The 23,708-nt window shown below is 32.8% G+C and overlaps 2 protein-coding genes across 2 annotated transcripts in view; one reads left to right on the top strand and one right to left on the bottom strand.

Annotated features, from left to right (window-relative positions):
- The window catches only part of LOC142340491 (uncharacterized), a 32,073-nt gene extending 17,067 nt beyond the window's left edge, over positions 1-15,006 (top strand). The window contains exons 8-9 of the mRNA XM_075391065.1: positions 14,089-14,240; positions 14,755-15,006. Coding sequence (XP_075247180.1) covers positions 14,089-14,240; positions 14,755-15,006 — 404 coding nt within the window. The remainder of the gene's footprint in view (positions 1-14,088; positions 14,241-14,754) is intronic.
- LOC142339613 (RNA 3'-terminal phosphate cyclase-like protein) overlaps positions 1-23,492 on the bottom strand; it is a 241,550-nt gene extending 218,058 nt beyond the window's left edge. Inside the window, exon 1 of the mRNA XM_075389775.1 lies at positions 23,483-23,492. The gene's annotated coding sequence lies outside the window, so the exon portion shown is untranslated. The remainder of the gene's footprint in view (positions 1-23,482) is intronic.
- Positions 23,493-23,708: the final 216 nt, after the last annotated feature.

The following is a 23,708-nucleotide window of genomic DNA, read 5'->3' as shown; positions in this document are numbered from 1 at the left end:
TACCATTTTGTGAGTTTAGTTATCCAAACAATGTTGCAAATCCAAGATTATTATGATTATGAGACCTATTTGAGAGCTTTAATCGTATATGAATATGCGTTTCTTCGAGAACTACTGGGGATATTTTAACTCACGGTGTAATTTGCACAATTTCACAATTTTACACGCAGACCCAGCCCTTGTCAAGTTTTAGGAGCAATTCCTCCGTTTATAGTTTTTTAAACATATTCAACAAAAATTCAGAGACAATCACGCACTTTCTTTTAGCTGTTAGTTTTTTTGGCAAATATTATCATCTTTATTTAGCAATAATTATAATATCATTTTTTTATCTGTAACGCATTCATCTCGAATGAAAAATATTCGTGAAGCGAAAAGCTTGTAAAATTAATATTATCCTGAAAAGTGCGGAGTAAAGAGAAGGCGTTTATTCAGGTGCCAATTTCGTTTTGAAAAGCCTCTATTATATATTCTTATGTTCTTTTCAGTCATAGAGTCAAATCATACCTGACAAAACAAAAAATTATTCTGGCATAATTTGCTTAAATCCCATTTTTTCAAGGGCAGGAGTACAAAAAAACTGTTTTTATATCAAAAGGATTGATAATTTTTAAAAATTTTTCAGCCTGTTCAGCAACATTTTGGTTTGGTTCGTTCTCTAATCCTCAACTTAATTGTTTTTGGAAGTAAATTTTTCAGCAGAAAAATGTCATCGAACATAGAAATGAAAGTACACCCTACGATTTGTTCAATGTTTCATTTCCCATGAAAAATTTAATAAAATGAAATTTCTATGCACACATTTTTGTATTATATAAATATGTATATATATATATATATATATAAATATATATATATATATATATATATATATATATATATATATATATATATACATATCTAATTATATATATATTTATATATATATATATATATATATATATATGTATATATATATATATATATACACCTATTTATATAAACATGAGTATATATATATATATATATATATATGTATGTATATTTTTACTCACGTTTGTATATATATATTTATATATATATATATATATATATATATATATATATATATAGGTATATATATATATATATATATATATATATATATATATAGAGAGAGAGAGAGAGGTCAAATTGTGAAACCAAAATATGGTCAAAACAAAGTATAAGTCATAAAAAAATATGTTTCCCAGGCAATATAAAATCAAATCAATACATCAGAGGGTAAAACTTTAGGTAAAATCCTTGGAGAGTGGGTAAGAGGGCAATTCTGAGTGTAAACTATACATGATAATTATATATATCTGAACTACTTCTTATTTCGATTGCAACCAAAATAATATTGCCTAATTTTTTTCCTAATATCTTGAATTATTTTTGTTTTTTCTGGGGAAAAAAATTGGTTTTCAGCACAATACACACACACACACACATATATATATCTATATATATATATATATATATATATATATATATATATTTATATATATATATATATATATGTATGTATATATACATATATATATATATATATATATATATATATATATATATATATATATATATATATTTATTTAATTATATGTAGGTCAAATTGTGCTGAAAACTAATTTTTTCCACAGGCAATATAGAAATAAATCCATAAATCAGGCAATATAGAAATATTTCCGCAGGCAATATAGAAATAAATCCATATATATAGTTGCAATCGAGACTTTCCTGACTATTATTTGCCTGATGCTCTCTCTGTTGTGAGGCGATTAATTTATAATAATAACAAATTCATTTTTGGTTATATTACTTTACATTGCATTGATAGGTTTATAATTATGAAGAATGCGCCTATCAATTTAACTTCGTTTTTCATCTATTTCTGGTTGTCTGTTGAAAGAATTCAAATCAGGACACAGTTGAAATATTAATTGTCTTTTTACGATCTTTGCCTCAGACTGTCTTTCCGTCTTCTTACATTAAGTCATCACATTTTCACCAAAGAATAATAGGTCTTAAAATGAATACATTCACAGACGACGTCTGTTAGAATTATTTTATTACTCTAGTTTGACAGGTGACAGAACAAATTGCAATTGATAAGTGCTTACTTCATATTTATAAACCTACTGGTAGAATGATGGATGTTTGCTTCATATCAGTATCAATGGTCCTAAATTTGCTTCCCAGCAAAGACTATCCTAGCTTGATTTTACAATCAGTTTCTCCAAATTTTACTTTTTTCTTTATTTACTAATTTAGTTTTATATTGCCTAGGGAACAAATTTAATTTCAGGAACAATTTGATCACTTGTGTTAAATTTTGCGATACTGTGTTGATCAGCATAGACCAAAACCCTTGATCAAGCTCAATCCTGGCCAATATCTAGAATTTCGTTCTTTGAAAATGGTACACAGTCCATCCACCCTCTCCCTGTGCGTTCGATATCAGAGGGGTTGCTTTGGCCTGGGAGGTGGAAATGGGGATGAGGAGACCACGCAATAGTTCAAATTAGCTAAAGTTTTTTGTTTGTTCGTCGCTTAATCGTACTATCCTTGAATGTGATCGGAGCAGCGAAAATTATATAGAGTTTCACTTTCCCAATTACAGATTTGCTATCTTAAGATTATTTACTCGTAACACTCGATCTGAATGAACTTTTGTACTTTCATATCGCTCGACTAGAGGGAAATTTCAAGATTAACATCCTGGGCAGACCACCCAGAACATTTCAGTAGGGAACCTGAATATTTCAATATTAACTTGTAAAGTCACTGTTAAAAAACTCACGATTACACTTAGTGTTTTTTCTAATTGTGCTATTTCCAAATTTTCCATTAGTTCATTATAAGGTTGAGCAGCAAAAAAAGATTGCGCTTCCGTGATGAATGAAAAATAGTCGATGTTGCAACGAAAACATAAATGGAGAAACCCCAATAAAAAGCTTATTCCAGTTAACCCATTTTTATTGTTCAAAACCTCGACTTTCATTTGCCTTTTTTTGACTTTTTGTCATCCGCGATCAAAAAAAAATTGAAACCTTCATCCAAGAGAGAACAGAAATACATGTTTTTCATTTTTTTTCCAGCTTCAGCTTATCTTTCACTATACTCTATGTGTCGAACGTGAAAATTGAGGCAGCTTCACTTACAAATTGCATAGAAGAAAAATTGAAAATAAAAATGAAGAAAAATTGAATTATTGCCCCACGTAACAGAAAAACAAAGGACATTGACCTGCTTTGTAAAACCAATTACCCCTTTTCGATCAATAGGCAATGTCAAAAATACCCTTAATCGTTCAACGCACTTGTTTTCAATTACGATTTTCAGAAAGCAGAAAAAGGACACAATGATTTTCTCCACAAAAACTCAGAAATACAAAAATTTAGTAATTTTTGTGGAATCATTTCACGAATATTGGATACAATTGCTCAACAAATGATGTTTCAATGAGAAAAATTCACCAAAAAACCGGAAATCTAAATTATATCTCAAAAAATGTATGGAATAATTTCAACAATCGTGTAGAATTCAATTGATGTGTGAAAAAAATCTGGACTCATTCTTTTCGATCCGAACCGCAACTATTGAAATAACACTCTTATTTTGAATGAAAAACTCTCAAGAGGGTCTGACATTGTGGCATAAAAACAACAAAAACCTTAGTAAAAACGTGACCAATAATCACGCATTCCAGAGGTTCAAAAAATTATCTTTTTGTTGTTTCTATAACGTGCAGTGGAAAAGAAATAAGATCGTGGTTATTATCTATGCAAAAATTATCATCTGGCGAGACCATCCTCAACTAACAACCAAAGGTAGGAGGTAAAGACAATTGGGTGGCCAGCAATTTCTAGTGAAATTGTAGAGTGATTTGGACACAAAGTTTTTGTAGTTTATGTAAAATAAAATTAAGAAACCCATGAAGCCAAAATTGCTCATTAAAATAGCATCGAGCTTAAACCTAACTAACTGGCACTTAAAATTTCAAAATTTGTTGGTTCGGGTTATCTCACTTTAAATTCATATTGTTATTGTATCTATCTAAGATACAGAGGGGACCAATCTTTTTGTCTTAATCATTGCAAACCTTGGATTAATTTAAAACAATCAGCACAAAATGGAAAAATGTAAAGAGTTGTTAACTGAAGACATTTTTCTATCACAAAATCATTATTTTGAAACAAACATCTTGGATGCAATAATTGGCTTTGAGAACACCATATCTAACAATGGACTAAAATAAAACGAAAAATGGTGCAAAATTCCAGGAAAGATTGACAGAAAAAACTCAAACGTATTATTGCACTACAGAACTGGTCAATGTATATAAAACAAATGTGCCAAAAAAACGTGTCGTAAATATGGAAAAAAATTGAGCAAAACTTGAGCTCAAAAACTGCCTTGAGACTATTGTTTTTAATAACGAAAACAAACAACACAGTTTCTCACAAAGTAATTACTTTCTCTATAAATTGAACAAAACCTGGTTTTCAATGAATCGAATAAAAATCGAAGTAACTAAATTGTGGAAGATTAAAATCAAAATGCCAATTGTCTAAACAACTGCTTTGTTAACCTCTATTTGTCAAAAACGAAAAAAAAAATACACCTATTTCAACTCGTTGTAGACTTTAGAGAACAGACTCCAAGTTCCAATTTCTCATCCAAAAAAATAAATAGTTATGAACGATATACCTAAGAACAAATCAGTCGGATTGGGTTTTCTAGCTTTATGGGCGTTGAACAATGGTAAACTGTCTTTTGGAAAGCACTTACAAGTAAAATTCAACAAAAAAATGCATAAACGCAAACATAATTGATAAAATTTTGAAAGCCTCACCAAATGAAGTCAATTCATTCTGAGAAGCAAAAATCGAAGGAAAAGTTTCCTTCACTGAAAATATAAAGCTTCGAATTATGAATAAAGTGTCGATTATGAATTATTTTTATATATAATACAAATATAAACCATATTATTGTAAATATATATATATATATATATATATATAATATATATATATATATATATGTGTGTGTGTGTATGTATGTGTGTGTGTGTGTTGTGTGTGTGTGTTTGTGTGTGTGTATGTTTGTGCGTGTGTGTTAAAAAAAACCCAGGGAAGAAATCTGTAATTTTAGGTAGGAAAGAATTACCCACGGATATATGAGATTTGGTTGTGTTGAAGCGAAATGGCTAGTAGTCGAGGTTTTGAGGAGCGGTATCAAGTGGCAGTAACTCATTCATTTCAGATTAATACAAATAGTTCAGATTACTTTGTTCTACATTCTGCATTTTTGGAGGAGACTAAGGGGAATCAAGTTGCAACACCACGAAATCGTAGCTGTTAACCTGGCAACTTGCATGAAGAATGGTTAACTTGCATGATTCTTGTCTCGCAAAATAACCATAATTGAACTCAACTTAAGACAGATTGGATAAAAACTATACCTAAAATTCCTACCGTGCTTCATTTGTTTTTTTTCAAAAAAAAAGCGTTGGTCAAATGTTGTTTATCTCCCCCAATTGTCAGACGTCATTATTTTAAGTCAATAAGTTTTCTGCACCAGTATGTTCTTATTTTATGTAAAAGTTTAGAAAAAAAAAACAAAGTTTCTTCGCTGTAATTGTTGTGAAAAACGTTGAATGAATATTAATGCAAAACAAGCTATGCAATTTAATTATCAAAAAAGTAACTCAACTGTCTTGCCGAGTTTTCAGCGCTAATCGAATTGTTATCATTCTCTAGTTTACAACTCCATTTTTGCATCAATCGAAGCTTTAACTTTTTTTTATTTAATTCAGAAGACAAAATAATTGTTAAACGCCCAGGGGCTATTGCTTTCTAAACACAAATTCACGCGTGAAAAATTCTCTATTTCTGTCAAAAACACGTTTTAAATATGTGCAGTTTTAAGCAGCAATTGTGGAAATTGTCGATATTATGCTTGAACGGAATTGCCATGAGCATTTATTAAGAAAGGCATTAATTGTTGTTTTTTAGCTTGATTAATCAAGTTTCACACTTTTGCCATGTTTGAAATTTATTCATTAAAGCGAAACCAGTCAACTTGTCATTGATATCTTGTTTTAACATACATTTGCAGATTTATTGACTCAAGATTTTACGCGTGTATTTGACGTTTAATTCAGTATATCTCTAAATTTAATTTCGATATTGAAATTGAAGTCCAGCATCTTGGATACAACCAAAACTGGTGTATTTATGGTTTAATAGTTATACGCAATCATTTATTACCAGGCAAGATTCAGATATATCACTGGTGTATTACTTTTATAATGAGCTACCAATCGGGTTATAATTGATAACCACATTTACATACAAGATTTCTGACAAAAGGGATTCTTGGAAATCATGTTTCTTTTATCTGTTTGAATCTTTCATCTCTTTTATCTCCTAAAGTCATCGAAGATCGTGAAATTCGTTTGTTTATTTTTACCTTCAAATTTTGTATTCGCATTTTTAATTTGGTTATAACATAGTACAAATTATCTCAAGCAGATATCTCTGTTATAAAACAGAATGTTTTGGAATAATTTTCGACAACTTTAGTTATTAGCATAGCTTGTGGTTTCATAAACTTTTCTTTTCATCAAGAGGCTGAAAACATTTTAAAAATCCAATTCAGTAAAAAAACCGCCAGGCGGTTTTTCAATTGAAAGTTTAATTTTTTTACGGAAAAATTTGTTATCAGAGTTTTACAAAAAAAATATTTTTTCCTATGATCGAAATCCAATAATAGAGCTAGCTTACGGTGAATTTAACAAATTTTAGTGCATTATTATGTAATGTTTTTGCACTGAAATTTTTGAAAATTCAGCTCACATCAGCGCTTTTCCTACGTAATTGTTGAACAATTCTCGAGACGAGTTTCGACACAATTAATTCAAAGTCGGGAAGCTGCACTTGCAGATGATGGTCGAAAGCCGGATAGTCAAATTTTGTTATATTTTGGTCAAAGTTCTGAAACAATTAATTTTGAGCAGACTTTAAAGAAGCTTACTTGCTGACAAAAAAACGTCATTGATTCTATAACACTATAGCTAACACTATTGTTAAACTTTCATTTTGTTTGCATTCTTTCGCCATTGTCCGTTTCTTTGTATAATACATTTACAAAAATTCTCTTCTACTTTATTTCCCTACTATTATTAAACAAACCATGAACAAGACAATTGCAATAAAAACTATACAAGTTATTCTTTTTATTATCACTGCTACTGTTTTATTTTGTTGGACAAATTCATCCAACGCAATTTTTGAAATGTATTCACAGCCTAAGAAAATGATTTCAACTCCTCCTGATTCAATTCTTAGTACCAGCGAAAACAAAGTTGATTTAGAAAATTACCCGAACTTGAAGATTTCCGACTTTGAACATCTTTTCCCCCCAAACGGGTCGTACTTGATTGATGTTGAAAAAAAGCAAACCGATTTCGACATGGTTCAGTTTTTACGGTTGCGTCATTTGAAGTCATTTTGCGATAAACAACTGATAAAGAATTTTACCACTGATGGTGTCAAATCCATAACTTTGTTCACGCCATATCATTATTACGAGTGCAGAGTACCAAAGACAGGTAAGAACACCGATGATTTGGAATTCAAACTCGACTTAATTTCATAAAGCATTCCGTTATGGGTTCTCTAAGCAGTCGCTAAGCCCTAAATTGAAAAGGGACCAGTGCTAGATTCGAGCCGTTATCTATATTTTCTTACAGGTCTATTGTGTCACCATATTACACCAACTCGTTTCAGGTTACAAAGGATCATTCCATCTTCAAGGCTTCAATTTTAGCGTCGAACAATAAGAGCTTCATATCGAGCTTTGTCAAGCAAATTTACTTTTGGTTTTTCTCTCTCAAGTCAAACACATCATAACGCTACATTACAGGGTCGAGCATTTCATAGGTGAGTAAATTTGTCGGTTAATAAGTGTGTTTTGGCTGGAACGGTCTTCCTCTGGGTTAACTTCTCCTCTCAAATTTGTAACATTTTTCAGTGCTGTATCACAATTGGATCGAACGAGAGGGCCTCGGTTTAACATGGGCACCATCACGATGTTTCCTCTTTTAAAGATTTAGCCCCGAGTGATGTTGTTCGACATTTGCCAAATCTGAAAAATCAAGAAATGTTGATTTTCGGCTAAAATTCGGCTTAAAACGGCTGAAAAATGGCTGAAAACGGCCCATAACTGCCTGAAAACTTATTAATACGGCTTAATCTGATCCCTGGGGTGCTAATTGATAGTACTCAATGGATTTCGCGTAGTTTCAAAGAACCCCAAGAAAAGTGGCTAAAAATTAACTCAGAAAACGGGCACGTGACAAAATTTTTCGAAATTCGAAAATTTCACTCGAAATTTTTTGAAAAGTTGGTTTTGACTTGGGAATCAACTTCCAAGTGTTATCCAAGTCTTGGCTAAGACTTGCCAGACTTGTAAGACTTGTATTTAGACTTGCCCAGTACTGGGAAATTAAATAAGACTTGGATTTAGTTCTTGCCTAGTACTGATATAGACTTGGAGTTCGGTCCGGGTTCCGTTGTGCAAATATTTGCAAACCGGGTTTTGCTTACGCTTGTGTCTTTGAAAGTTTTGAGGCAATTTTTGCCACAAAGAGGAATTGAGACTGGTTCTCTTATGTATTGTGTGAGTGAAATTCCAGCCATATCGTGTTTAAGGTATTTAAGACCGATATTGAAGCGTCAGTAGTTCCTCTATCCCTAAAAAGGCCAGTTGGACGCAGGTAACGTTAAGTTATGATTTGCTCATCTCTTGCAGGTTTTATTTCCATAGTTGAAAACTGACACTTATCTTTCAAGACATTTCGTAATTGATTTTTGCTAAATAACTTGCATGGCAAGATATTTCCCTCAACGATAAACTTTAGATGTCAATGGTGCATGGTTACCTCTATTGACATGAATCCGTTATGATCTTGCAAGATAATCAAGGGAGTTTGGCGATGTCCTGAGCAAGATCAATTTTCGAGATGTACCATATCATATCATCTACTTTCGAGGCACTGCTCTGTTTCAAGTTTGTTGACAAATCCTTCTTGTTTGATTGCAATCATTAACTAATCATAATAATTTGTATCAACTCTAGAGATTAAATTAGCACTGAAAGTTAACGGAAGCTCAAAAAACGAAATTTAAGACAATAGAATCAACTTAAAGACAGGTATTGTTTTGGTATAATTTTATTGTTATTGTCCTTTATCATTTTTTGGCCAGAACGAAAAAAGTTTGTATGTATCGTAACAGAAATGAAACAGTAATTCCCCAATGATCAGCTGGATTTGGAGTACACTGTTATCTCTTCCAAATTTGGAGAAATTCTTTCCATATAAAAAAAATGAGGCTGCTGCTTTTCTGTTTTATGTAAGTAAAATCTGAGCCATATCGTGGTTAAGGCTATGAAAAATAAATTGAGAGCAATGCTGGTACATAAATAATTCCTGCAGATTTAAGACGGCCATTTTGTCTTCAAACATTATATTATGGCTTGCTGAAACTCACAGAAATCACCACCGCAGTTGCAAACCGTCGCTTAAATTTCAAACTATTGCAAGATTGACTTTTGCCAAGCAATTGGCTGTGACTGGATGTACAAATAACTGAACTCGATGTCATCACTAGAAAAAGTACTTCAAAATTAATCAAAATAAACAACGATTTTTGACAAATTCCAGGGCAGCCTAGGCTGTCGTGATTTATCATAAATACCAACTGTTCCACGCACTGAATTATTTCATTTCTTTATTATTCCTTTTGATTTGGGCGCAATCATTAGCCAATCATGTGCGAATCATGTGCTCCGTTAACCAATAGTGTGCGTCAATTCTAGAGACTGATATAGTTTATTTTGATAAACAGAAAGCGGCAAGTATATGTTTTATGCAGTGCAAAATTTCAGCTCAACTTATTTATGGATACTTTGATCAATATTTTTTGATCCAATATATCATTTCCAAAATGTTTCTAAAAAAACAGGACGGAAGATAAATTTTTCATATGGTATCGAGGTATTCACAAATATTCCAAATTTTGAAACGAGCAGATCAGAAGAAAATGCTTTTCAAATGTTTAAATAATAAATCTAAATCTAGTTCTAGAATTTGATGTTTTTTATTCCGTAATTATTGGTTTTGAGGGTAATAGAGTCATACAAAATGTACGCTTTATAATGTCTATTACCTGCAATTAACTGTGGTCTAAATAATTTAAATACATTTAGAAAATGGTTGTCGTTTTTTATCGGAAATTTGCTTTAGGTAATGCAATGCCAATGTAGAGCCAAAGCAACTAACAATTTCTATGTGGAACCGATATTTTGTCGTTTAAAACATTTAAAGTTTGCTTTTTCGGAACAAAAACACAAATTAAGCAAAAATTTTTTGGTGATGAATTGGAAAATTGATTGTTTAATAAATTAAATGAAACTATTTCAATTTATTCCACTTCTAGCTCCCTCCTTCAGATCAAAAGCAGCTGATAATAATATCCGTTTGCAATCTGTCTGCCATTTAATACTGCATCTGGAAAGAAATAGTATCTCGGTTATCCAGAATTCACTCAATTTTTTCCTTCACTCAATGAATATCAGTCTCCTCAGAACAGTTTAAGTGAACTGCATACTCAGAGACGAATCTGCAAGACTCTAAGAGAGCTGTTTGACCATTTAATGCCTCGAAATTTAACTCGTTATCCGTTTTTTAAAGACAAAAACATAAACGAATCAGACGAAAAAGCAATCAAGACTAATATAATTGAGGCAATTTTTTTGAGAGCAATTAATAGCTTTTGCGATTGAAATTGAAGCAATCTAAATGGAATGATTTGGAGGTTCCCTGAAGGTATACGAAATAAACATCACGCTGTCAAATACTTTATACAACTCAGGAGAACTGGCCGTTTTCTGTTTATTGGCAATAAACAAAAAATGTGCACACATCTTAAACAGATCAAGGGAACGAAGTAACAAGTTATAGCTTAATTTAAAACTTGAGGCAATTATTTGAACTTATAACTGTATTAACTACTTCAAAAATTTCAACTATAAAGTGAATCAAATGTTTCATTAAATTATTACTTGATACCTTCATTCAAAACCCTTATTGTAACGCTTGTACTCAATCAGATTCTGTAAAGGCAAAAAAGATCCACAACTTGAGGCAATTATTTGAACTTATAACTGTATTAACTACTTCAAAAATTTCAACTATAAAGTGAATCAAATGTTTCATTAAATTATTACTTGATACCTTCATTCAAAACCCTTATTGTAACGCTTGTACTCAATCAGATTCTGTAAAGGCAAAAAAGATCCACAATCTAACTCACGTCAAATTTCGAAAAGTCTATGCTGATCATTTAAAAACAGCGATTGAAAATTTTAAATGTTTCTTGAACAGCCCTCTAATTTCACGCTAGAAGATTTGGAAGTAAAAAATGTTGGATGTAAAAAATCAAGCCTGACGAAGCTAGAGAAAAAATGTTCCTAGTATAGATAAAACAAAGCGAGGCTAGAAACTTCAAATGCCATGATTGAGACGTTATAGTTCATTAATATTTTTGCCTTAAAATTTTACCAAATTCAAATTGAAGCATGATCACTCAAAATTTCAAGAGAAATCCGGCAATTAAGTTAAGGGTAAATGTCTAGAAAGTTTGATTGATCATGTGATTAGCTGATTTTTTATCAATCTATATCGGAAAAAATTGAAATCAGCTGAAACTATTGCAATTATTGTGTAGCACAATGATCATAACAGTATGAAAATGTGGAGTTTTGAATTTCTGTTTCCTTAAAAATGATATTTACTCTTCAATTTGTAAAAAGATTTTGGTTCCGACTAATTTGAACAACTATGGGGAGAGGATAAATTCGTTGTCATCATATAACTATAAAAAAAGGAATTGAATTGATATTCACTTTGTAGTTCATTGAAAAAAAAACTTTGAACTTTGATAAAAAAATTTTGTCAAGCATTTCTTGATAGTTAATAGAAATATTAATGCAGACTGAGCAGAAGACAAACAGTGGGTAATTACTTATGTGCAGAGAATAAGCATGCGGTAAGAACTCATGCACAGATGAGGATTCAGAGAGTACTTTACATTTTTGACTGGACTCACTCTGTAAAGGCTGAAGAAATAGAAAAATACTTGAAATGGTATGATTCAGTAATGTTAGTAATTGGATTGCCATGTTTCAGAGCTGAAATGCTCTGAGACCAAAGTACGGGTTGTACATACCTCTGTTTTTATTTGATTGAAGTTATTGGTATTATTTTTTGTTTTAGGCACATCTACAAGAGGTGCCGTGTTTTGGTCATTATTTCACGGCAAAAACTCCACAGTGAAAAGCCAACATCAAATATTTGATGATAAAGTTCCAAAAACAAAACCAATATACATGAAGAAAAAAGTGTTTCGAAGTTATACATTTGGTTTCATGTTCGTGCGAGATCCGTTCCAACGCGCTCTTTCAGCTTATTACAACAAAGTGAAAAAAGAAAATTACTTCAATGGCAAAAACTGGACGCTTAATTACTACTTCAATTACCTGGTTAAAAATTCAGTTAATGATCAACACTTCAAAATGCAATACAAAGTTTGTGATCCATGCTTTCTTGGAATAAATTATCTCGGCCGAACTGAAACTATGAATGATGATTTACACAAGCTAGTCAATGTGAGAACAAAACTTCACCAAAGAATTGAGTTCAACCTTCAAAAAGCGAAAAACAGTTCAAGTGTTTTGAAGAAAACAAATTATGGATCATTGGACAATACGTATCAAGAATTAGACAGAGATTTAATAATGCGGTTTGTTTGGAAATACAGAATGGACTATTTATCATTTGGTTATAACCCCTATTCTGTGCTATCTAAACTTCCTTAGATTAACAATGTGAGTTAACAATGGAAAATGCTGAACAGTTTTCTCTTCTCACGTTAGAATTTACATAAACCTCTGTAATTAAAATTTTTATGCTTCAAACATTACGTGTCCAATGTCCGAAAAGACAAATTTCGTCTGATCGTTTCCGTATATTTAATCTTAATTGTTCTTGTCGGCTAAACGCTTTTCACCCCAATTTATTTAACCCCCTATCATTTCACCCCGATTCATTAACTCCTTTATCGTTTAAACCCACTACCATTAAACCACTGTGTCATTTCACCCCGATTTTAATCTTTTAAAAATAGGATATCTAAATTTGCAAAATAAAAAAAACTTGGTCATGCCTTAGCGGCTTGTGGGAATTGATATGAAACTATCCCAACAGAAAAGGGGGCTGAATTATCTGCTGTATTAATCCAAATTTTTCGTTCAATGTCGGTTGCTAATTGGGGGGATGAAATGATAGAGTACTTAAATGATAGATGGGCTGAATGATAGAGGGTTAAATAATATGGGGTTAAGATATGTGGGGTTAAAAGAATCGGGATGAAAGGAATTAGAACCCTTCTTGTCAGCAATGACATGGGTAAGCGCAAAACTGCTAACTTGTCTTCTTCTAGGGATTATATATTACAAATCTCATAAGCCACTATAAAGTTCAGCCTTGTTTTATTAGTAAAGCTCAGTTTTTATACTAACCTAGATGCTTATGAGATATGTAATGGATAATCCTCAGACTATATACCAACAATAACCAGTGGAAACATTACTTTGCTCACACGTGGCAATGAACAAATTTTTGTTTACCTGGGGTAGGTTGAGGAATAAGTTTTGAAAGAAAAAGGGCTTCTGACGCCAGTACACAGATCACGTTGGTAGAGAAAAAAAAACAGATTGTTCTGTAAGCTGAATGGAGAAACGGTAAATTCATCCTCAGTTAGTGTGTACGTATATAAGGCAGTAAGTTTTTGTAGAGAAAAGCAAATCCTCAAGAAATTGGTAAATAAATACCTAACCTCCAGAGCAGATCAGAACTGGAACAGAGCAAATTCAGGTAAACTCTCAGAGCTGGATCAGAGTCGAGTGTTACGCTTTATAGAGTACCTCCAGAGTAGCCCTATTCTGGGCTATCCTTGACAGAGCTGGGCCCAGAGCAGGAATATTCTGGGAAAACTCTTGACAGAGCAGGCTCAGAGCATGCCTACTCTGGGACAAATCTTGTCAGAGCTGGCTCAGAGCAGGCCTACTCTGGCACAACTCTTGAAGAGCAGGCTCAGAGCAGGCCTACTCTGGCACAACTCCTGACAGACTCCTGACAGAGCAGGCTCTGGGACAAATCTTGACAGAGCTGGCTCAGAGCAGGCCTACTCTGGGACAAGTCTTGACAGAGCTGGTTCAGAGCAGGCTTACTCTGGGACAACTCTTGACAGAGCTGACACAGAGCAGGCCTATTCTGGGACAACTATTGACAGAGTTGGCACAGAGCAGGCCTGCTCTGGGACAAATCTTGACAGAGTTGGCCCAGAGATGTTGGATCTGCTAAAAGGCAACAAAAAGCAACATTCTGATCGGAGGCAAAGGGGTCCAGCTGAAAGAAAAAGCAGGTCCACTTAATAGGCAAATTTAATTAATATGACTATTATTATTTAAAGCTGTCAAAGTTCTCTAACAGTATACTAAATATTTCTTACAACGGTTGGGTTATGTTTTCATTCGCAATACTTTGAGAATGGTCTTTTCTTTAGATAAATTTAATACTTCAAACATCATTTTTATGAATAGAATATATTATAGCAATATATTTAGTTTTATTCTGTGATCAACTCTGTCAAGACTGACACCAGAGTAGACCTACTCTGTGATCAACTCTGTCAAGACAGACTCCAGAGTAGACCTACTCTGCGTTCTACTCTGTCAAGGCAAATTCCAGAACAGACCTACTCTGTGTTCTACTCTGTTAAGACAAGACCCAGAGTGGAGAGGTGTCGTACTTTGGGGGAGCCCTGTTTCAGCTCTGATAGCGCACCTAACGCTGGAAGGACCCTGCTCCGGCTCTGATCTACTCTGGAGTTTCGGTACGGGTAGCAATAAATTTAAAGTCAAGATATTTTACTGAGAACAGATGCCCTAAGGTCTTTTTGCAATGAGCCAAATATCACGATAAGTTTTTGCGATTATAGTGTATTTGGTAGTGGGTTAGTCATACCGGATTGCCATAAAAATGTTCCACAATGTAGTAGCTCTCCTTGATGCTGAAGTTTTATTTCTTTGTTTCAGTTGATAAAAACTCCCTTTGTTTTTGTTTCGTTGATTCGAATGAAATTTGAACGTAATGTGCAACGGTACTTCAATAATTTTTGTTTTCCAGAAATACAGAGATGTTTTCCGTTGAAAATGAAACGTATCGCAAAGTTTCTCTGTTTCGATTGTCAAGGAAATTTGTGCTCCAGTTGAAACTGCAGTGTTGTCATTTTGACTTATCGTCCTATTGCTTAGCCATTTTAGCAAAATTTTAAAACTGTGGTTAACATTCCCAGCTGTTCAAGACAAAAAAGCCCGACGAAAGCAGACAAAACAGCCCCAGAGGATATAGTCCCAACTAAAGAAAAATTTAAACATATGCACATCAATTAATAACAAAAATTCCTTCAATAATTTATATGAATGTTTGTCATTGAACAAATAATTCTAACCAAATTTTTGGTATAATCTTTAGTACTATTAATTAAAAAATAATGAATTCACAAACTTAGCTCGTGGATTATATCTTTAAATCGTGTCTTTGCGTCGCCAATCCTACAAATTCAGCAGCATCACCGTTTGCAAAAAAGAGTGACTACATTTTGTCACTAGTTACCGCGTAGAAGAAATATGTCACTGTTGTCCGCGAAAGCCTTTAAAATCTATTCTTAAAACATGGGTAAATTGGATCTAGTTGAGCGTGAGGCTGTTGCTTTGAAGGGATCTTATAATTGTTGAATGGCTATAATCCAGAAGCTAAAATTATCTGAAAAGTTTATATGCGCACGCCAAACTCGCCACAAAAAGATATTCACTTATAATTCATTGTCCGTATAATCAAAAACTTTTAGATGGTTTTACTGCTTTTTGGTTGTATAATTCAATTAAACATTTACCAAACTTATGCATTTTGATGTTCATCAACTGAAGCACTGTAAGATATATAACAAATATTGACCAATTATCATTAATACAAAATCTGTCCGATTCAACTCATTAGGTAAACATAAAAATTAGTAAATTGTGCCTGATAAGAAAATACAGGCACATAATTTCCGAATTATTTTTCTCCAAGATGCAAGATTCAAAATCAAATTTTTTGTAGACTAGAGAGCATTTACGCGAATTTGTCGCTGTTCCTCAGGATAGTTGCTACAAAAAATGAGTTAGAAGGAAAGGAAAAACACTGCGCTAAATTCCCTTGCATTACCAAACGCATATTAAGGATGCAAATTTGAGAGTAACCTTAATAAGTAAACAAAGGCGCTCGGTAATGTGCGTTTGCACATAATATTTCAACGCCGAGCATCCACATTTTTGGCTCAATATTCGGCCAAATTAGGAAGAGATAGACAACTTTTATATATTCAAATACTGTTTAAAGACAATTGGTGTATGAATGAAAAAAATTGCTTCCAACTCAAACTGCTTAGTAAAATGAACAATGCCAAATAAGAGGGACTGAGACCTGCCACTTTTGAGATTGAGGTTTCCAGATCAAAGTGACCTCTGATCAGACCATCTTCGAGCGCATGCATGTTCACATTCTGAATATATTGAAGCAATGTTGACAGTCGAAAACCCTTCTCTGATCAGACGATTTTGATTGCAATTTTGTCTGATCAGAGGCAAATTTTATTGCACTTTTGTCTGATCATAGGCATTTTCGAGCGCACTTCAGTCTGATCATAGGATATTTTGAGCGTCTTTAGATTATTCAGAGGTGGATTCGAGCGCACAAGGGTCAGATCAGTGGATGAGTTTCGAACTCACAATAGTCTGATCAGAGGAGGTTTTCGAGCGCACTTTAAACGCAAACGGAGCTTCGATTGCCTGATAGTCTGATCAGAGGACAATTCTTTCTGGGTCGCTTTGATCAAAGATCACTCTTGTCTAGGAGGGTTTGATCAGAGACCATTTTGGTCTGGACCTTAATCTGGGCGCCAATTTTGTAGGTTTGATAGTCGTGTGAGGCCCCGGCAATAATGTCATGAATTTAAGGCAAGAATGAGGAATTTGCAGACAATTTCTTGAGCTGTTCCCTCTCAATACCAGTGAGTCAATTCTAAAATGGAACTAGTTGAGCGTGAAGCTGTTGTTTTGAACAGATCGTCGAATGCCTATAATTCCCTTATAATCCAGGGGCTACAGCAATCAGACAAGTATAACTGTGCAAGCCAAATTTGCGAGATGAGAGATGTTCTTTTACATTTTATGTTCCGTCTAACCAAAAATTTTTAGATGGGATCACTGTTGCCTGGCTGTGTAATGCAATTATACATTTATCAAACTGATGCATTTTGACTTAAAGGAACTAATGAACTGTAAGATGGATCAAAAATATTGCGAATTATTATTGATGCAAAATTTGTCCAGTTTAACTCATTAGTTGAACATAAAATTAAGTAAATTCTGCCTGATAAAAAAATACACGCACATATTTTTCTGATATCTTTCTCCTCCTCGGTTAATTTATTCCAATTGAAATGATACAACTGCGGGCTAGAAAGAGAGAACTCTCTTAGAACAAATAATTCAGATCTGGGACATCTTTTGGCCGGTTCATCTTCCAATGAGGCCAACTAGAGTCCTACTACTGAAGAAAACAATTTCTGAAACATTGTAAATTTGACCCCAAACCCAACGAAAAAACAACATAACCCACATAATAAAACAAAAACAAAAACAAAACAAAAACAAATGGCATTTCTGTCAGATACCAAACAAATGCATTTCTGTCGGTATTGAATTATTGCAACTCAATTCCGGATGCTTAATAAGGCAAGCGAAATTCACTTTCACTCTTAGATGAATCTTCTGTACGTTTTGCAAGAAACAAAATCTTCCAGAAATAACAAGATGCCATACGAGGATACAATTTTTGTTCCGCAACTCATACAAAACATCACAATTTTTACTTACCTGATGATAATAAACTCCTATAAAAGCAACTGGCAGATAACATCTAAAAGTTGTTAAGACTAAAATATTGCAACGTTTTCTTCAGAATTCTTTGCTAAAAACCCAACCTGTTTTTAAAACATAACGTTGATTTTGTAGGTTTGATAGTCGAGTCTTGCTTAATACCAATTTCAAGAATTTGACAAAAGAATGCAAAATCTGCACCTAAATGCTGGAGTTGTTTCAACACGAGTCACTTTAAAACTAAATTGGAACTAGTTGAGCAGGAAGTTGTTGTTTTGAACAGATATTGAAATTGTCGAATGTCTATAATCCAGAAGCTATAATAATTTGAAAAGTATAAATGCGTAGGCCAAATTTGCCAGATGAGACCTGTTTATTTACAATTCATTGTCCATCTAATCGAGATTTTTTGACGGTTTCACTAACTTCTGGCTGTGTAATGTAATTGTATATTTATCAAAACTATTCACTGCTGTGTTAATGAACTAAAACATTGTAAGATGGATCAGAAATATTAACTAATTATCATTAAGGTTGCAAATTTGAGAGCAGCTTTAAAAAGTAAACAAAGAGGTTTATTAGCGTTCGTTTGAACATAAATAGTATATCCGAAATTTAACTATTGATTTTTTGATGAAAATTTAATAACAAAGTAAGAAAAACGTCCAAAAAACTAAAGTAAATGAAAAATTTGTACTTCACTAAAATATAGGAGCTTTTTTCAATAAGACTCGGTAACAAGTAGACAAAAACTAACTAAAACGGCGAAGTTAAAAAATGCTTTTAGATTTTCTAAAGCATAATAAGTTCAAATAATGTAGACGTCAACTGACAATTTTGAACAAACTTACGTTCATTCATTCATCCATTTGACGACATTGAGACCTGTCATCTTTCAAAGTGTCTTACCCCTACAACAACAAACAGCAATTAAAATTAAAACTGAAAACAAAAAAAATCAATTAAATTCAATCAATTAAAAATCATTTAAAAGGTGTCGAAGCCGTTAGAATCATAATCTAATTCCATTTAAAAATATATCTTCAATTGCGTCTTCTTTGAAGACCGATAATGAGATAAAAGACCTCTGAATAACAAGACCAGGTAAAAAAAGACGAAAATGAAGAAAAAGGCCAAAGTTAGAAATCCTACTTTTGAGTTTTTTGAAAACAAATTATTTTCAAAGTCATAAAAATAATAGCTATGGACTGAAATCATACCGTAAGTTCTTTTACTTAACCAACAAAAACTATTGATATCTGTCCTTAAAAAATATGTTAAAGGTCTTTAAACAGAATGACAAAATCAGACAAAACAGAACCTCCGTTAATTTTGGCAAGAAAAAGTCGTCGAAGCCATTAAATATATTTTATTCCACAAGAAAAGATAAAATCTAAGCACCACGAATAAAGCAATACAGAACCTCTGAAAATGAGGCTGGTTAACAAGCAGACAGGAAAAAAACCAAAAACGCAAACTTAAGAAGTGCAATTTTATTTATTGAAAACAATTAATTTCAAAGTCAAACAAACATTAGCCGTCAACTGAAATCATTAAATAATTTCAACCATATCCCCAAAAAACCATTGCGATCTGTAGTTATTCAGAGTTTGTCATACGTCTTCAAAAACAACGATAACTTCCTGCAAAAATCAAATTTTGAAGTTTTGAGCAAAAGCGGATGTTCGGAGCCGTTAAAACAATAAGCCATGCTCTACAAACAATTGTGTTTTTCCTCAACGCTAATATTTTGAAATGTGATTTGTATTGAATGAGACTATGTAATGAATAGGAGTAGGCAAAAAAGAACAGTTAACTCCAAAACTGAAAAATACGTCTGTATTGTTTTCAAACAATTGATTTCAAAGTCATGAAAAATTTTGGCTATCAAATGAAACCAGTAAATAGTTTCCTTCGCTTATTCACAGTATACAGCTAAGGGCAGCGATTAGCCACAATTTTATTCACGTCTACAAAGTGAAAAATACAAACAAAAATTGAAAAAAAAATTCATTGAGCTCTGCTGGAAGACTGTGTCGAAGACGTTAAAAATTAATCAGTCACCGAAAGAATCGATTTGTTCAGAGCTCAATATGCCACAGTCTCTTTTTAAAACAAGTTAAACGCGTTAAAAAACTAGACATGGACCTCTAATTAGTAAGCCTTGATTTGAATTGTTCTGTTCAGTAATTTGAAGAAAAAACGAATAAGGAAAAAGTATTTTTAAAAAGACAGCAACTTATCAGATTCCTAAATAATTGGGGACTTTAATAAAAAAAAAGACCATTCTTGCCTTGCTATTGTTATTTGTTCATTCGGAACACGTTATTTTTCTAAATAATATCATGAATATGGATGATTTGATTAAAAAAAAAAGACAATATAACAATATAAAAGATGCATTTTGGATAGCAAATCCGACAAATTTTAGTTCAAAAACACTCTCGAATGAATCGCAAGTAAACTACTACTCTCAGCAGTTAACAAAAATTGTGTTATTAGTTTTTAGGTGTGTTAATCCGGCAAAATTAAACAAAACTGGACTGAAGATGAAAAAATTGTGGGTTATTTTTCATTTAGAAAAACCGTGTTTTGAAAAGCGAGGCAACACGTTTATCCAAAAACTTTTATTAAACTGTTGAATAACACTCTGCTAGTTTCAGAAGTAAAACCAACAACACTATCGTAACAAACTGAACAGCTTAACATATATTTCAGAAATTAGGTTTAAAAAAATTGCTAAAAATACTAAAAGTGTGAATGAAAAGATCGAATATCAGTCAAATGTTCACATTTTTTTTTAAATTTTACATTTTACGCTGACGGGTTTTCCAATGATACCACTCATAATCTCTACGATGGATATATCACTGAACAAACTTCACCAAAATTTACCATAAGCGAAAATTTATTGAACAAAAAACACCATTTGAGTATATAGTTCCTCCCCCAATAAAGTGGGTCGGAGCAACTACATAGCAGAAAGTCAGATCCTCCAACTCCTCGCCACGCAAATTCGTTAGCACATATCATATATCTTCGGTTAGTTTCCGACCAATTTTTCAACAACATTTTTTATGATAAAGTTTTTAATTTAATCAACTTTGTTACTCAAGACGACAGTCAGGTCAACTAAAAACTAATAATTTGGAGAAGAAAGGATAAGAAAATGAATAGAAGCAATTTCAAAATAGTCAGTGGAATAGCATTTCGCTTATTTGATTGAAATGGGTGGCACTTGATCAGTCAGTCGGGCTATGGTGAATTGTTCTTGCAAACAAACAGAAAAACTTTTATTTGGCTATTATTGCCTTGATATCATCTTGTAGGATCAAGTGTGTTCTGAATTTATAAAGGAAACTAGAATTGATACAACTTATAAAAAGATGCAAGATCGTGTAATATTTTCTATAGATCGTGTAACATATCGAGTTCATAGAAAAACATTGGACTTGTTTTTGTAAAATGCACTAATATCTTGCATTTTTAATGTCTCAATGTCTTAGAGACCTTGCATGCTTGTATACGTAGCAAAACTCATCAAAATCTAATCAAGAAAAGTTCGAGTTAGTCAAACCGGGTCGCGCATAAGAATTCTGCATTTTATGGCACAATAGTCATCATTTCTTCTTCCGTCAGAGGTTCAATCTTGAACTCCTCAATCGCACTGTTGTAGCTTATCTTGACAAAAACTGAATTCCACGCTACAAATATGGCCGGGAAAAATAATTTGCTAATACTGTCTAAACCATTGCGTGACGTCACCATATTTTCGATTTCGCCCTGCTTCTCTCGTTCATTAAAACTCGTCTGCGTGAAGTCATTCGACACCTTCTGAATTTCAGTCGCCTGTTCAGCTTGAGTTTTTCCGCTCTCTCTGGGCTAAAAAGGAAATAGAAAAGGTGGTGATGGGGGAAAAATCCGCTCCAGAAGCAGATAACCATTGAACATGTTTTTTTGCAAGAAAGACACTTGCAAAACAAACAATTCAACGTTGCGTGACTGTAGACGCCATTGATAATTAACTAGTTCTGACACTTATAAAGAATAACTTAGTATCTAAAACTGTTGCCTGCAGAGTCACGCATCATTTCTTGAAAAACAAATTTTGAGTTTCAATCTGAGAAATTTCATGCAATTTTGAAGTCTATTGGTACATTGTAAAGTTGGTACATGGCCTGAGTTTGTTACTAGCTTTAATGTCTTTTGGTAAGATTGTGTTTTCTTCATCGACCATCGCATTTGGAAATTGTTCAGTCTAGAATTATGTGTTGCGCTATTTTGACGTCCAGTTGCTGTCGTCAAAATTAAATGTGGCAAATTTTTCCGTAGTTTCCGCTATTCTGTATATCGTCAATTATCTTAAGCATTTTTATTATGCATTGTATTTTGTAGTTGTTTCGTTTAAATACCCTTTCTTCGTTTCATGATGAAACGTCTGATTGATGTGGTGCTCTTTCCTCTTCTTTAATCAAATTCACGTTGTTTCCATTTTTAATTCTAGTTCCTATCTTGTAGCATGTTATGGGAGTGTACGCTAGCTATACATTGCTTGCAATAGTGGCCATAATCTTCCCATGTTTTGCATTCCTTGCCCTTGGTTTTAAAGGCATATCTGCTAAGAGTTTCTTATGTACTTATAGCAAAAATCTGAGTGGTTGGAATAACTTGGCAACGGGCTCGTGTTCTGTTTCCTCCTACATTAATTGTTGTTATGTTGTTTGAGGAAATTTGGAATGTTCTTCAAATGTTTTTGGTGGAACAATTAAAAAAGCATAGCAGGACAAATCCTGAAATACAATTCAAAGAAATGAATGAAAAACATAGAAGTACTCTACCTGACCAGCCGATCAATTGAACATTGCCATCCAAAATATAAGCAAAATCATCTCAAAAAATTGTGAAACTAAAACAATCAAACAAACTAAACAAAAATATACTCATTGCTAAAACTCTTGAAGTTTTTACCCCTAAGGCAGAATTTGATCCTTTTAAGTATATCTATCTCAAAAATATGTTCAAAGCCAATTGTTGTTTTTGAAACCGGTCTAGTATTATCTCTGCAATACCTGAAAAAATTCATTGGCCCATGAAGATCGATTAACTCAGAAAACGTCAAAAATTAAAAAAAAAATGAAATCAATTGAAATTTAATTTTTAATGAAAGGTTGCTAAAAATTGTGATATTAATATCTTCAGAATCAATGTTCTATCTCTAGAGGCTATCCAGTAACCAAATTTCCAAGCCTGAAGAAATTAATTGGCTCAAAGATCGATAGTCAATAATTTTTAGAAAAAATTTCAAATTTCAAAAAACAGAAATTCGTTCAATTAAAATAATGAAAGCCAATCAAATGCCCCTCGCCACTATTTAATAAGATATCAAACCCTGGATTAGGTTACCTGGCTTCCGAGGCGAGAAAAACTGAACAAAAGACAAATGTTTTGAAAAAAACTTGCAAAAAATTGCAAAATTTCATCAAAAAAATTCAAAAACACGAAAAGTTAAATTGTTGAAAACAAATCCATTGAAACTAACAAACAGGCAACAACATTTTATCAGAACGTTGAATAGGTTTCCTGATTCTTGAGAA

This window comes from Convolutriloba macropyga, chromosome 5 (assembly GCF_964194025.1).
Source record: "Convolutriloba macropyga chromosome 5, txConMacr16.3, whole genome shotgun sequence".
NCBI lineage: Eukaryota > Metazoa > Xenacoelomorpha > Acoela > Convolutidae > Convolutriloba > Convolutriloba macropyga.
This window is presented reverse-complemented; position numbering and strand designations above follow the sequence as displayed.